Source organism: Marmota marmota, unplaced genomic scaffold (assembly GCF_001458135.2).
Source record: "Marmota marmota marmota unplaced genomic scaffold, marMar, whole genome shotgun sequence".
Taxonomy (NCBI): Eukaryota; Metazoa; Chordata; class Mammalia; order Rodentia; family Sciuridae; genus Marmota; species Marmota marmota.
This window is the reverse complement of record NW_025999853.1, coordinates 43,842,227-43,858,659: the sequence shown is the minus strand read 5'-3', so window position 1 is coordinate 43,858,659 and position 16,433 is coordinate 43,842,227. Positions and strand designations below refer to the sequence as shown.

The 16,433-nt window shown below is 42.2% G+C and overlaps 1 protein-coding gene and 1 long non-coding RNA gene across 2 annotated transcripts in view; both read right to left on the bottom strand.

The window, feature by feature from the left end:
- The window catches only part of Ppm1h (protein phosphatase, Mg2+/Mn2+ dependent 1H), a 222,834-nt gene that overhangs the window by 116,719 nt on the left and 89,682 nt on the right, over positions 1–16,433 (bottom strand). The window contains exon 4 of the mRNA XM_048808381.1: positions 15,471–15,583. Coding sequence (XP_048664338.1) covers positions 15,471–15,583 — 113 coding nt within the window. The remainder of the gene's footprint in view (positions 1–15,470; positions 15,584–16,433) is intronic.
- The window catches only part of LOC125617626, a 2,001-nt gene continuing 1,516 nt past the window's right edge, over positions 15,949–16,433 (bottom strand). Inside the window, exon 2 of the long non-coding RNA XR_007348703.1 lies at positions 15,949–16,194. This is a non-coding gene — a long non-coding RNA (uncharacterized LOC125617626). The remainder of the gene's footprint in view (positions 16,195–16,433) is intronic.

The following is a 16,433-nucleotide window of genomic DNA, read 5'->3' as shown; positions in this document are numbered from 1 at the left end:
GTTCTTGTAGAAATGTCAGCTTGACCAGAAGGCTGCCTGGTGGCAGTGTAGCAAAACAGTCATTAACACCTGGCATGATGTAATCACACATCAGCTGCAGAGAGCACCGTAGCCTGCAGAAGGGCAGTGTCTAGCACTTCTTGGTGTGGTGTCACCACTGAGAGGCTCCACTGTCAGAGCCCAGTGTTCGTGGGAAAGACTGTGTATGGGAGAGCTAAAGAAGACCCCCTGGCCCCCTTAAGCAGAATAATGATGGCTGTGACATGCAAAGATGGCCTGATGCATCATCCTGTGTGTGAGCACTTGGTCCTTGAGCAGAGAGACAGGGCACAGGTGCCTACTCACCAACAGAACTTATACACAACTTGGGCTAGTTGAGAGATCACTCATAAACTAAATAACTGAGTATCCATTCTAGAAAACAAAGATTCGTTTATTGGTCTTTTTTGACATCTATTCAACGTCTTCTGTGGACAAAAGCAATATGTGCAAAGCATGCATTGCCGGCATAGTACATCATGGAAAACCCGTGGGGACTACTGTTGGGGGATAATGTTACTAATAACAATTATGATTATTATTATATTAATATGCCAAGCACTTACTGAGTACTAACTACATACCAGGTACAGTGATTAGCATTTTATATATTTTAAATCACTTAATCCTTTCACTAAATTTATTCTAGATAAGTCTCTAGTTCTTCATTTTTACTGATGTGAGAGACTGGGTATTGTGTTCAAGGTCACATAGCACTATGATAAGTGGTAGAGGACAAGACCTCAAATTAGCATGTCTGTCTCGAGAATAGTGCCATTGACCACTATATAAACTGCACTGTACCACAAGCGCTGTTACCTATTTTACATACTAGGCTTCTGCTTTCAGATTCCATTTAAATAAAGGGTCTGCATATATGTAATACAGTCTAGCCACTTTTAAGACTACCTACTCACACTAAGGAATGAAATAGTCCATTTGGAAAAGGGACCACATCTCCTCGAAATATTGGTGGCAATTATGACCTGCTACCTCAAAATCATAAAGAACATGACTGAGAGAGGCAGGGAAAAAAGGCCAGCTATACAAAAACTTTGACACAGAAAAGCAGAAAAACAGGATTGAAAAGCAAGAAGAGAGATGAATCAGCATGAAAATTAATTGCCTGAATCCAATTTTGCAGGCAGGCCTGGTGGCCCAGGGAAGGGAAAGAGTCCCTGCTCTGCAACTTCAAATGCCTCTTTATTCTGGGATGCCACTGGAAGAGAAAGGCAAGGGTCCAGAAGCTGGGTGGCAGAGCTCAGTCCAGCACGGAGTGCCAGGGGCGGCTCCAGGGCTGTGGGCTTCTTGTGCAGCTGAGCTTCCTGGGCAGCAGTGACCTTGACTTCACAGCTGACTTCACAGCTCGGTCTTGCAAGAAAGAGAAGGAAAGCAACAACAACAACAACAACAAAACTTGTGTGTTTGTCAAATGCTGGAGAGCCCAGAGGCTTTTTAAAGGGCTTTGCTGAAAAGGAACTTTTTTTCTGCGTTACTTAGAGACAAACAGTGCTTGCCAAAACACTAGGTTAAAAAAAAAAAAAAAGAAAATTCACTAAACTTGAGAGCAGGAGAGAATATTACGGGTCGCCCAGGGTGCCCCAAAGCAACTAAATTATCCCTGTAAGCTATCTGGAGACATAGACACATGCTGTGTGTGCATTCGTGGTCCTATAGAGTGTGCTGACTTGAATTCAGCATGTTGTCCAGAACCAATCTAGTCAGAATACAGTGCTAGGGTCCAGCACTAATATTGGGCAGCAATATCAGTGGCTAAGATGAGTTACACTCTGCACTGGAGTCTGGAAGCAATTGAGAATACAATCTGAAAAGTTCATACACACACCTGTACCCATAGTTCATGTTGCCCTTTTCATTTCAAGCCCTCTAGACCATGATGCAAATTTGATTTTACTTTGCATTATAAACTTTGCATTATATATTAAAGTGTCAAACCTCACTATTTCTAGCAGTGGCAACAGCAGTAATAATAAAATTGTTAATCACCATTACTAACTACAACTTATTAAGCACTTTCCATTCAGCAGAGAGGTACTTATACAAACATTTTAAATGTATCCAATTCTTTTGTAATTTTTAATGATTTTACATGAATTAATGCTTTACTTATTTATTTTGAGTCTCCCTCACATACCCACTAAAATGTAAGCTCCAGAAGAGCAAGATTTTGGTCTTTATTATTATGTCTCTAGTTTCCAGAACAGTGCCTGGCACTCAATAAACATGCAAATTTTGGGGGTTTTTGGTGGGGGGAAGGGGATACTGCAAATTAAATCCAGAACTGCCCTACCACTGAGCTATATCCCTAGCCCTTTTGATTTATTAATTTACTTTTGAGACAGGGTCTTGCTAAGTTGCCAAGGTTGGCCTCAAACTTGTCATCCTCCTGCCTCAACCTCCCGAGTGGCTAGGATTATAGGCATGTGCTACACCCAGCTGCAAGTATATTTTGAATTGAATTAACTCATTGACTTACATGTGGCCATACCTCCCTCACCTCTACTTTCTTTATTTGGTCTGTTTCTTTCTAGTCTTCAACTATAAAAGGTCCATTCCTGGTTCAAGGCCTTTGGTATTTCATCTGCCAGAAGGCTTCTCCCCAGACACCTGCTCGGCTCCTGCCTCGCATCCTTCAGAGCTTTACTCCGTCACTCCCTCCATGGAGGATGCCCTCCCTCCGTGCCCCATCTGAAACTGCAGCCCCTACCTGACTACTAAGTCCCTTGTTCTATTTTTCTCTTTAGAAACTATCACCATCTACTATACCCAACATGTCACTTATATGCCTTGCTTATTATCTACCATTCTAGAATGGTCTATAAGGGCAGGGGGTTTGTTCATGGCTATGTTTCCCACCTGACAGTACCTGGCATGGGCTTCATGCATACTATCTCTGGCCTGAATGGCAACCCTGAAGAGCAGAAACCAGCTTCTTCCACAGAGTGGAAGGCGAGGTATTTTCTGTAGGAGTGAGGGCTAGCTCTTTCAGACTGTAGCACTTGCAGGACTTGTCCCACTTTACCACACTGTATCCCCACAATGCTGGTTCACTTCCAAAAGGTGATACCTTCCTTCCTCACTTCTTGCCACTAGCAGCTAAAATGCATTTGGCCCTGGAGTTTATTGACTTGTTCACATACAAGAGCACCATGCTGAAAGTTCAATACTCATGTTGTCCAGTTAATTTCTCAGGGCAAACCACTCACCTGATAACCGCAGACTGCACACCAGTGAGGTCAATCTAGTGACTATCATAAAATAGGAATGACCTCCATGTTCCCTTTTCTGCTGATGACAGCATAATGAGGGTGACATTTTACAAAAAAAAAGTATGGTCCCATCAAAAGTATTTGTACCACAAAATGACCTCTAAGTGCCAAAAAACCTTCCCAATGCTATTCATAACCACAACAACACTGGAATAATAAAGCCAGGGGTACATATGTGAGACCCCATTACATTGGATTCTGACTTGTGAAGCAATCTTGTTGATGCAGTGTATCATCATTGCTAGTACCAAGGACAAAGAACCCAATTACATACATGCTTGAGCTTTTTCCCAGCCCAAGGCAGTCTTCATTAAAGTCCAGTGCTCCATCTGTCACCCAAAACACCTGCATCTACTCATTATACTGCATTGTAAATGTATATCTGCCTGCCTGACTTCCTGGGCTGTCAGTACAAAAAGATGGGGACCCCGTCTGCCTCGTTTGAAGTAGGTGCCCCAGTACACTGATCAGCAGAACATCCCTGGCCAATGCATCCAAATAAATATTTGTTGAATCCTGCTCCTCCTGGGGGAGATATAGAAGAGCCTAGGCAACTAGGGCAACATGGTGAGTGAGGAGGTTGGGGGCAGCGCCACAGAAAAGGAACATGGAGAGGGTCTCCTAAGGAGGTCAACTTCCTGCCTGACAAAAGTGCTTGTGGACACAAGCAGGAGACCCAATCAGACAGACGCTTCCATTCTTGTGCTCCTAAGAGGGGGACCCAATAGATAAACTAAAACAGTGGTGTGGACAGAGGGGTCACCAATCAATAATAGTGAGGAGAGTGAGGACAGGAGAGGAGATAAGGAAAGGAAGAAATTCCAGAGATCATAAAAATAACAGGCCAAAACTTCCCCACTGGATTCCCAGTTCTGGGGCTCCTTCTCTTCAGAGAGTCTATCACTTCTGCAATAAACCTGCTTCGTATCTCTGTGTCTTATTCTTCCATTTTTTGCTGAATGGAGAATATGAACCTGGCATCTCTAGACGGTAACACTAACATGACATTTTACTCAATTTATATCTTTTCTTCACATTGGGGTTCCTAACAAATGCACAAAGAATTGAACAAATTCGTCATAAATAAATATTAGATGGATTAAGGCATATTTATAAACGGTTCATTTATAGTAGTTACTTCAACCCTATTAAGGATCACATCAAGAAGAAGAAATGAGTTCAAATAAAAAAAAATCCTGAAAAATAGTTTGAGAGCACATCACAGACTAAACTATACAGCTGAACTTGTATGTCATTTAAAAATCTCTTGAATATAACATGACAAGCTAAAAATCATTTTAAAAGAACCAAAGTTGTTAAGCATCAGTAATCCTACCTAGTTAATGTAATTTTTCTTCTTTGAGCATGAAATGAGTATTGCTTTCTATGATGAACTTTCTAAAGACAAATATTTGGCATGCAGTCTACTTGGAGGTTTTTCCATTAGTGACATGTGCTTTTCTCAAACATGAAAGTAGATCATAGCAAGTTCACTCTTTCTTCACTGTCTTTGACAGTTGGAAGCTGAACTGATCTCTCTTCTAAAATGAACCGTGACAAAATTAAAGTAACAAAAGAGCTAACGGTGTTTGGGCTTTAGAAAAGATAGTGACATCCCTATTGTCGCTTCATTGGAACAATGGGATAAAATGTATCAATAATGAATGAAGACACCATTACTAACTGAACCTCATGAATTCCCCTCCTAATGCCCACGGGTGGCCCAAACGGCTAATTGTGTGCCAAAATCAATTCTCTTGGGCCTGGGAATACAACTTAGATGACATTTCCCGGCAGCCTTTCTTGCTTCTCAGTATAGCCATACAACTGGATTCTAGCTAACAGAACACATGCAGAAGGGGTATGTGCCTCTTCCAGGCCTGGTCCATTAAACGGTTCCCTGTGTGCTCCTCCATGCTCTCTTTCCCTTGACTAGATGGAGATATGCCCAGAGCCAATGGAAGCCAAGTGTTAAATATTAACAGAGCCTCTTTCAGCCTGCATGACACAAAGCCACTGCTTTTCTTAGGCCAGTGAAGTTTGGGGTCTATGATTTCCATAGTCAGCCTACCTGATACAGCAGCTTACAGCAGGGGGCATGTGTATCTCTGCTGAATTCAGAGATCATTAAACCCTTATAACAAGAAAGCAAAATGAAAATAGTCACAAATTTTTTTAAGATCCTCAAAGTCATGGAAATGTAGTGCGGCATAAGGATCTTGAAAAATCCAATTACTGAGTACATTCTAGATAGGCGCTCCCACGGTTGATGCACAATTATTTTCATAAAGAGAGAATCCACTGGGTTCTTCGGCAGCTTGCTCCCTCTCTGGTTGGCTCTCCTGATGAATATGACAATAATAATAGCAGCCTGCCATCACTGTGGACTTGACCCCGTGCTAAGGGCTTTTCTCAGCTGCAAGGTGGGCACTGCCTTCAACTCCACTTACAGCTGACAAAACAGGTCCTGAAAACATGGCACAGGCCCAAGGTCCCACAAAGCCAACAGTGGCAGAGCCAGGATTCAACCAAGGCAGCAAGTCCACAGTCCCTCCTGTCAACACTGCCGTTTCCTGCACTGTCACCTCTGTCCCAGACTCACAGGGAGCCAACTTCACTGCTCACACCTGAAGTTATCTTTTACATCAATAAAACTCATCTTGTCATTCTAGCTGTTGTGAATCTTCCTTGTCTCTCCAAATGTGGCTCCAAATCTCACCACTTCAGCTTCTTTGAAGGTTTCAGTTTTATTCAAAAGGGTTGATTTGTGTCACCTACAAAAGGACTAAGGGGTCAGGAGACTAATAAATAGTACTCCCCAAAAGGGTTGGAGCAAGGATTAGTGAGTCGTTATTAAAGTCCTAGAAACTGGAAACAGTTCTTGCAACAAAGTGAGCCAATCGACACCCTAGCTAGGATTTGCCTTGTGTCTCAAATACTGCAGCGTCTGATTGCAGGGATCTGGATCTACCTCACATTGCTGACCACATGGAATTTAATATCTGCCTGAACACATTTTTTTTTAAAAGGTACTGATAATCTATCTCTCACGTCCTGATATTTTTACTTTCTTTGCAATAGGAGTTATACCTGGTTCCCCTGGTAAAGAAAGTTTTATCTGGTTAGGTTTAGCCCACACTCTGGGGAAGTGGGGTCTCTTTGAGGCTCACTACTTCATCTTACTGGGTTTCACATCATCTGCAAACCAGGTGATGTGGCCCTGAGAGTCTTTATCTTAGCGGACTGGAGTGGATCAAAGATAGAGCCTTGGGGTCTTCCACTAGAAAGTTCCCTCCTGACTCTGATATATTGTTTTACCCTCTTCTGGCACTCAGGGACAGAAAAGATCACTAATCTGATCACAACAGCCACATGCTGGCATTTCTAAGTGCGAGTCCTGCACTTTTACACAAATTCCATAAGACTTTCCAGCTCAGCCTCTCAATGGGCTAGGAGAAAAGGGAAGTGGAGGGGTTGGGGTGGGGACAAGAGCCATAGCTCGACTTCCTAAGGGCTCCACAATAAGGGACTAAAAGTTTACATGGATCATGTCTGACCCATTCCAGATGAGGCTCAGCTGGGGTAGAATAGTGCCGCAGTCTGGCTCTATTCCCAGCAGTAGATAGGGGAGATAGGAGCTAGATCATGCAAGAATTCTCACCCCCAAATCCCACTCTTCAAAGGAACAGGGCCACTGGGTGCCATGGAGCATGCCTATAATCCCAGCAGCTGGGGAGGCTGAGACAAGAGAATCATGAGTTCAAAGCCAGCCTCAGCAATGGCGAGGTGCTAAGCAACTCAGTGAGACACTGTATCTAAATAAAATGCAATAAAATGTGGCTCAGTGGTCAAGTGCCCCTGAGTTCAATCCCTGGTGGTGGTGGCGGGCAGGGCCAACATTCCTGAATACTACTGGAAGAAAAAAAAAGACACAGCCACAGGACAGAGGTGTAGGCAGTCCCCCACCCCACCACAGAGGCACACTGTGGACTGGACCTGTGGGCTTCAGCTCCCCTGCAGTGCGATGTCCAGCTATAGCACCAATAGCTGAGACTGATGGTAGCCTCAGGCTTGGAACAGCTATAATTTTTAAATCCTGAGGACCTACTAGATCCTTCCTGGCTCTCTCAGATGCCCAGGAGGTAGACTATAGAGCAGTGATTCTTAAACTTGAGAATGTATCAGAATCACTGGGAGGACTTGTTCCAACACATGCTGCTCAGAGCAAGGGGTGAAAATATCCAAGGTAGGAGATCAGGAGGAAGTCCAGAGAGAAGGGGGCTCTCAGGTGCCCTCAGTATAGACAGTGAGTGGCTTGACAGGAAAAGAAGAGATTGTTTGGGGCCGTCACCTGGTCTCCAGGACTCTGCATGTATTTGTGATCATTTGACAATATTATTTTCTTTCTGCCAGTCCCTTCTACGAGCACGGGCACAGCTAAGGGATCATGTAAGAGGCATTCAAAAAAGATGAGGGTGGTACAGAAAAAGGCTGAAACAGCAATTTAACTTTCACAGTGGAGACCGGTTGGTTAATTTGGTACCTCTGCATGCTATTTTTCAGATACATGTCAAAGAAAGTGAGAGGTGTAGTGAATTTAATGTAGTCAATGGAAGAAGATCAAATATATTTCTGAACTCAGAGGAAGGCTACTATCAAAGAGGTAGCTGACTGGCAGGGATGAATAGATGAACCACTTATGAGCAATGAGGAGCTTCAGGAAGGTTCTGTAATGGACATTGGTGAAATCGCCAACATAAGAAGGAATGAACAGTTCTTTACATTCTCTTGGGTTTGGAGGCAGTTATATAACGCTTCATTATCTTTTCACCAACAAAGGGGAGAAGCTTGGGAGAGAAGACACCACAGATGTGTAAGCGGTTTTGAATTTAGAATTGTATAAGTCTTGTTTAATATCTCACTCCTATCCTCAAGAAAATTCAGACTTGCCAATAGGAATTCATCTCTCACCTAATACAGAAAGGCTTCAACTTAAAATGGGGTCTTACTGGAAAACTAAGAATGAGTGAAAGAGAAATGAAAGAAAACCATCCTGGATGGACTCACAGGGTTCATTTAAACAATTCATGGAAGGCTTGTTCAGTCTTGTTGAACATAGTTAATGAACAAACACATTTACCTCCCCACCTTTTCAAGCCATGAAGATGACTTTGTATTCTCAAGACTCCATGGGCTCATATTATAGTAATAATAATTACAGCAATAAAAAATAGTTATTATTAAATAATTATTAATAATAACAATTAATATTGGGGTACTGGGGATAGAACCCAGAGGCACTTTACCACTGAGCTACATCTGCAACCTTTTTAAATTTCTTATTTAGAGACAAGGTCTTGCTAAGTTGCCCAGGCAGACTGACTTTGAACTTGAAATCCTCCTGCCTCAGCCTCCTGAGTTGCTGGGATTACAGGCTTACACCACTGCGACCAGAATGGGGAAAAAGTCATACAACTAAATGAAGGGTTTGACTTCATGGCAGTGACCACTGATAGAAGAGTTATCAGAAGATCTGTATGTTACTTCCAATGCATCATTATGAAAATGGAAACAACACTTCAAATGGTCTCAAAACTTTGGGACCCTTGGAAGGAAATGGCAGCCCTCACTTTGGGAAAATACCTTTTCCTAAACAATAAGTGAATGAGCTGGATTTCTCCAACCTTATTTGCTTGATGACTGAAATGCATTTCAAATAGCCGGTACACGTATCTCTCCATGTACCTACACTCCATAATCCATTTTAGGTAAAATCTAAGATGCCATGGAATATAGTATGTCATGAGTTTACGTACAAATAAGCAGGGAGGTAAGATGTTAATTAGAAATTCTTGCTTTACAAATGTTAAAAGGAGAAACACACAAAATCCCAAATCTTGGCATGGATGGGAGATCCCGAGGTGTGGCAAAGAGTTTGAGGACATAGGATTTTTGACTCCCACTCCTGGGCTAGATGGAAGCCTTGCTCCTCAGTAGCTGGGGGACTTTGAGCAAGTTGCTTCACCTTGCTGTGTCTTCGTGTATTTTTCATGAACAGTATTTATCTAATATTAGCAAGGTCTTCTTATTAAATACGATCTATTACAGTATTTAGTATGTGCCTAGCATTTACTAGCTATCTTATTATTGCTGTTACTGTAATTCTCACAAGAATGGAATTAAGAATTTAACAAATTTTAAATGGTTTCCTTTAATCTGAATGAGCTCACCTCGTCTCAGTTGCCAAACCTTCAGACATTGTTTGAAACAAGTGGTAATGGCTTAGCTTCCTCAGTGCCTTAGTTCTCTAGAAATAAAATGAAATCGTCTAAAATGGAGCCAAAGCACCTTCCTAAACTGAAAAACACTCAGCGCCCTAAGGAGCTGATGACTCAAAGACAATGGGTGATAGTTTGCATATTGCTTTGCATGACATTTGCATGTTACTAGTTCATTTTTGCTTGAAGTGAAAATCCACCCACCATCTGCTTCTTTCCTAGTCCCTTAAGATTGCTAGGTATTGAATTGGCTGCCTTTGCCTGGGAAAAAATAAAGCAACTGGTGAGCAACATGCAGTGACTGCATGCGTCTCTATGGCTGGTTAGCTCTCGGAAGTCTGTCTTTGGCTGCAGATCAGACCTCTGAGGCTGTCACCCGCACCAGTGTGGACCACTTTACACAGAGGATGGCCACCGACTCAAACACCAGTAAGCTACAAACAGCATCAGGCAGCATTTTCTGAAGACAACCCCTGAACACACATATGCCTGATGGTAAACATACAGCTAAGTGGTTTAGAACTTAGTTCCTGACCACTGGTGGCCTCCAAATCAAGACAATGCAAAACTTCCCCATTTTCTGAATGTGAATAATTATAGGGCAATGAACATACAACAAAGATTTATTTTCACTCTCAAAACTGTCATGGTCTAAAGTAAACATATGACAGCTAATATCTAGAAATTAAAAAATAAATTAGCACTTCATTAATCAGGGCCCTGTTACCAGAATCTGTCAGCTCTAATCATGTTTAAACTAAACTCTTGAATTCCTGGACTGCTTGTCCTTAGGTGATAATAGAACTACATTTCTATAGATATGAAAAAGTTCACTTAGGTTGTTCTCTCTTGGAAATAACTGAATATTTTTAAAAATTCAATTATTTATAGTATATCATTAGTATATAAAGTAGGCAATGATCCTATCATTGTATAAAATGATACAAAGTATCTATGGTTTATAAAAAAAGCTGTAACTAGCACTCTAATGAGTAAGTGTCCTAATGAATTACATAGGATAGTTAATGGGCCTCAATTAGTGTGTGTGTGTTTTTCAATGTAAAGGCCACTTCATGAGGTCAACCTTTAGGAACATTCCAAATATTCCAGCCAACTCCTTTGTCCTAAAGTGATGGGAATAGGGAGTGGGATAGACCTGAGTAAAGTCTACAGACTCAAGGGCTAACCAAGAGCCTTAATGATTTTCTAATACTTACTTAGCATGGATTTTGACCAATAGCCTCGGTACTTTTCCAACATCTGTCTAACATGGATTTTGATCAACGTCCCATATCCAGAAGCTATATATGCACCTAGACTATTATTTAAGTGGCAACCTGCTATCAGGTACCCTCTCACCCTGTGGGAGTTGTCTCTCTTTTCTTCTCACCTAAATAAATCCTTTCACTTGTGCCCTCCATTATTGCCTATGGTTTATATTCTTTGAATTCGTGAGACAAAAAAACAGAAAGAAATTGGCATCAAGTTGCTAGGGTTTGCTGAAACACTGGAGGGCACAGCCTGTCACTAAAAGCTGCAATATGCCAATCAATAATAGTGGAGAAGAATCCACTTTTCTAGCTGTGACCTTTGTAGCTGATGCCAGTGGGCACTCCCTGCCTTGATTCGCTGCTAACACTAAAATAGGCTTTTTTGGCTGCAGAGGCCTGCAGCTTACACAGACCCCACCTATCTGCCAGCAGAAGTAGAGAACTGAGTTTCATCTCAAACTGCAATTTCACTATCAATGATTGATAGAACATAGAAATGTTGATAGAACATACAAATGCCAATTTATATTGTTTATGCTTCTATATGAACTATGACCCACGTGTGACAACCAATTAACTTAAAATCCCAAATTCCTATCTGGATATGGGGACCTGAATACTACAAATGAAATTAAGCTTATTAGGGTTTAGAGGTACTATATTATCATAGGTTGATTTTTATTTTATGCTTTACAGCTTTATTAAGGAAAAAAAAGCATTTGTTAGGTTTTAAAATTATTGGAAATAAATGTAGGGTGGGTGCAGCTCAGCGGTAGAGTGCTTGAGCAGCATGCATGATCTCTAGCACCACCCCCCCTAAAAAAAAAAAAAGAAAAAAAATCATACTTTCATAAACACTTAGAAAACAGGGTCCTTAGTTAAAATTCCAAAAACTGACCCTTAAGAAACATTTGCTGTAGAGACCAACCTCTCTCTCCCAATGATGTCATGATCCAGAACTGAGCAAGAGGCCAGAGTCCGGCCCTGCAGTATGTTTGACAAGCTCCTGATTCCTGTCCAGAAGCTGCTTAAACCCTGAAGCAGGCAGGGAAGGAAAGGAGGAGAGGCAGATGTGCTATGATTTTTCCTTTGTCCCCATCTTGAAGATGTAGTCGTGGCCTGTGTCTGTACATTAATTTACTTTCCATAAGTGTCACTTCCACAGGATAATCTTCAGAATGCCAGAAATCTTAGAAGTTATCTGGCCCAATACAACCACCTGTATAGATAAGGAAATCCAGGTCTGGTGTGGAAAATCAGCTCTCAAGGAAAAAAAAAAGGATGGGGTAGGGGCAAGAGCCCAGGAGATGAACACAGGATAGGAGGCTCCAGGGCCAGGGCTGGAACTTCTGGGACATAGAAACCATGGCTAGGCAAGTGTCTCTGGTAGGCAGTGTGGACCTTTGATGGAAAACTTGTATAAAAATGAGGAAAAGGCACTGGGGAGAAATTAAGTCTTTTTTTTTTTTTTTTTTGTACAGGGATTGAACCCAGGGGCACTTAAGTATGGAGCCATATCTCCAGCCCTTTTTAAAATGTTTTATTTGGAGAGAGGGTCTCATTAAGTTGCTTGGGTCCTCACTAAGTTTCTGAGGCTGCCTTGAACTTGTGATCCTCCTGCCTCAGCCTCCTGAACGACTGGGATTACAGGTGTGTGCCACTGTACCTGGCAGGAGTTAGAAGGCGGATATTCTAACATAAAAATATCTGGGCTTGGAAGTTAACTTCCGAGTCTGGGGTCAGTTGGTAGAGGTGCTTCCTCATGGGTGGGTAGGGTGGGAGGTGGCCAGGGAGCAGGTACTCAGTTTGCTAGGAAAGCAAACTCACTTTAAAAGACATGGAACTGGACATGAAGGCAAGAGGCAGACGTGAGCATGGCTGCCGAGTCACCCATCTAGTCCTGTTTAGTCAGAACAGAAAGGAATTGCTCCTCTGCTGCTCATCTCGCTCTCAATGATGTCATGATCCAGAACTGAGCAAGAGGCCAGAGTCTGGCCCTGCAGTGTGTTTGACAAGCTCCTGATTCCTGTCCAGAAGCCGCTAAACCCTGAGGCAGGCAGGGAAGGAAAGGAGGAGAGGCAGATATGCTATGATTTTCCTTTGTCCCCATCTTGAAGATGTAGTCTTGGTCTGTGTCTGTACCCAGGCAGGCCAACCTCGATGAATGGCACTCCTAGGACTACCTGTCAGCTGGCTTCCAGGCTGGGCTCAACGAATAGGAAGCCCAGGCAAGAGATGAGAGGGTGGGAAGAAAGAATTTCCTTAATTTCTCCTGTAGCTCCTGCCCCGTGGCCCCTCATTAATGGCACCTACTCTTTTGGGGCTCTGGAATAGCATTTTTGTATGAGTGTGTATATGGTCTCTGCAGGCCTAGGGGGACCAGCTCCTTCCTGGGGGCCTCCGTACTCCTGGCCAGTTCCCTTTTACTTCTTCATTGATGCAATGAATTGGAGTCTGTCTCCTGTCAGAACCATGCCTGGGCACTGGGAACAGAAGCTATGAGAAAAAAGCATCTATATTCTATCATTTACTGGGCAAATGTTTACACTGAAACCTGAGCTATCTTACACAGTAAAATAGAAGATGTACTTATACTTTTAAAATAAATGTTCCTTCAAAAAATCCATCCTTGTGGGGGAAAAGGTACATTCATACACTGCTGCTGGGACTGCAAATAGGTGCAACCACTCTAGAAAGAAGTAGGGAGATTCCTCAGAAAACTTGAAATGGAACCACCATTTGACCCAGTTATCCCACTCCTCAGCATATACCCCAAAGATTTAAAATCAGCATACTACAGTTATGCAGCCACATCAATGAAGGACACTAGGTGTCTTTCAACAGATGAGTGGATAAAGAGAAGGTGGCATATATATACAATGGAATATTACTCACCCATAAAAATGAAAAAAATTATGGCATTTGCCAGGAAATGGATGGAACTGGACACTACCATGCTAAGTGAAATAAGCCAATTCCAAAAAACCAAAGGTCAAATGTTCTCTGATATGCAGATGCTAACACACAATAAGGGGGGTGGGGAAAACAGACGTACTTTGGATTAGACAAAGGGGAATAAAGGGAAGAGAAGGTGGATGAGAATAGGAAAGACAGTAGAATGAATCAGATATAACTTTCCTGTGTTCATATATGAATAAATGACCTGTTAACTCCACATCATGTACAACCACGAGAATGGGAAGTTATATTCCGTGTATGTATAATATGTCAAAATACATTCTATTGCCCGGTGCAGTGGTGCCCGCCTGTAATCCCAGTGGCTCCAGAGGCTAAGGCAGGAGGATTGTAAGTTCAAAGCCAGCCTCAGCAATGGCAACTCAGTGAGACCCTGTCTCTATATAAAATACAAAAATAGGGCTAAGGATGTGGCTCAGTGGTTGACTGTCCTTAAGTTCAATCCCTGGTACCCTCCTACCCAATTATATTCTATTGTCATGCATAACTAAAACGAACAAATAAAAAAATTTTTTTAAAAATCCATCTTCAAACTCCAATCACTGTTGCCTTGGCAGTTCTGTGTCCTCTGTTCTCCGGGATCTTCAGTGGGAAAGGATGCTACACTAGAAGGAATGGAGGCACCTCAGGCCTCGGTCTCCTGTTTTGCCCATGGAAATAAAACTGGGTGCTTTTCCTGATATCCTTCAGGGGGCTGGTTTTGCAGGCTACAGAGATAGTAGCAATGAAACAAGCTGGTGACTGGGGAGGGGAAAGGGGTGGGGGTCAGCCCTCCAGAAGGGCCAGAGTGAGCAGGGGTGCTCACCAGAGGCATGGGGCCTAGAGGAACGAGAGAATCCACTGCAGCCCTCACCAGTGAACCGCTCCTCTTCTGAAGACACTGTGTTTCGATTTTTTGTTATTTTCAGAATAAAGAGTTTTTAGGAAAAGGTCCTGTTATATAGCCATCTATTTTGTTATGAAAGCGAAGAAGTGTATAACACATAGTAGAACATTTTTCTTCACCAAGTCTGTAATTTTTAAATTCCTCGCACTAAAAGGTAAAGAAGCATCTCATTATTTAAAATAAAATTATAACACACATTTATCATTTTCCCTGGCCGTGCTGGATAAAGTAGGGTTAAACATGATCTCTTGGCCAAAGTTCCCTTTACCTGAACCTGGGAGAGAGGAGACTGCAGCCTCTAAGAATATGTGCATAAAGGGAGCAACTTCAGGGAGGGGACAGTGTGAAGTCATATGGGGAAGTGTAGGCAGCTGGGAGCTGGGTCTGGTCCTCCTCCAAGTACCCACTCCATTCAGATCCCCTCTCTGCTTTAAATATTCTGCCTCTGCTAACCTTTCATTGAAAATAAGGTTCTGAATTCAAAATAACATTTTAATACTACTGGTGTAAACTAATTGCAGGTCTATATATGATGAACAACTAAAAGACTACCTTTAATTCCAATCTGATGGTTCTTAAATGAATTTTTATTATGATGTAGGTTTATGTTTCTTAATACCGAATCCAAGCAGGATTATTTTTATCTCTAATCGTTTAATTTTTAAAGAAAAGATAAAAGCGATCAGAAGGCATTCGAACTTGGTAGGAATCAGACAGTGAATGCACTTACCTGCTGTCCCCAGCGTTTGCCACATACAGCTTCCCCAGGAGGCAGACCACAATGAGGGCCGTGCAGCCACCAGATATATTATATGAACTTCTCTCTCGTTCTATCTGTAGGTCCTGGAGAAGAAAAGAATGTTAGTGCTGGGTTGTGAGGAAGTTGTATCCAAGGCTTTCTTACCTCTCATTCCCTGGACAAAAACCTATGTGTCTGGATATGCTTCAAGAAGGGACAAGGACATCCTCTTTCCTACCACCTATTGAGCACTTCTGGGAGGGCATCTGTACTAGACCATCTGCACACCAGAGACAGGAAACAAAGGATGGCAAACAGATACAATATTCTTCAGAAATGAGAAGAATAAATGCCACTCATAATATATCACAGCTTCTGAAAGCTTGCGTCTTTGTATGGACTGCCTGAGCTGCTCGGCAGTATATGGATTAGAGAAGCTGGAGTGCTAAGAACTTGGACCTGATTAGTGTTTTTAACTCCAAAGTCTCAAAAAAAATACTAGTTTCCTGTGCAGCTGGATAGGCAGCTTCAGCATAGGCAGGAGTCAACCCATGACTTATAGATCAAACAGAGAGGCTTCTGAACTTTGATCTGACTTTCCCTCTTCCCACAGCTACTCATTCAGAATGGTGACACACTCATAATAGTAACATCCAACATTCACCCAGAACTTTCTCTACATTGGGCAGCACGCCGAGCACTGTACCTGCACCACCTCATTTTTTTTTTTTAATTTTTTAATTTTTTATTGTTGGCTGTTCAAAACATTACATAGTTCTTGATATATCATATTTCACACTTTGATTCAAGTGGGTTATGAGCTCCCATTTTTACCCCATATACAGATTGCAGAATCACATCAGTTACACATCCATTGATTTACATATTGCCATACTAGTGTCTGTTGTGTTCTGCTGCCTTTCCTATCCTCTACTATCCCCCCTCCCCTCCCCT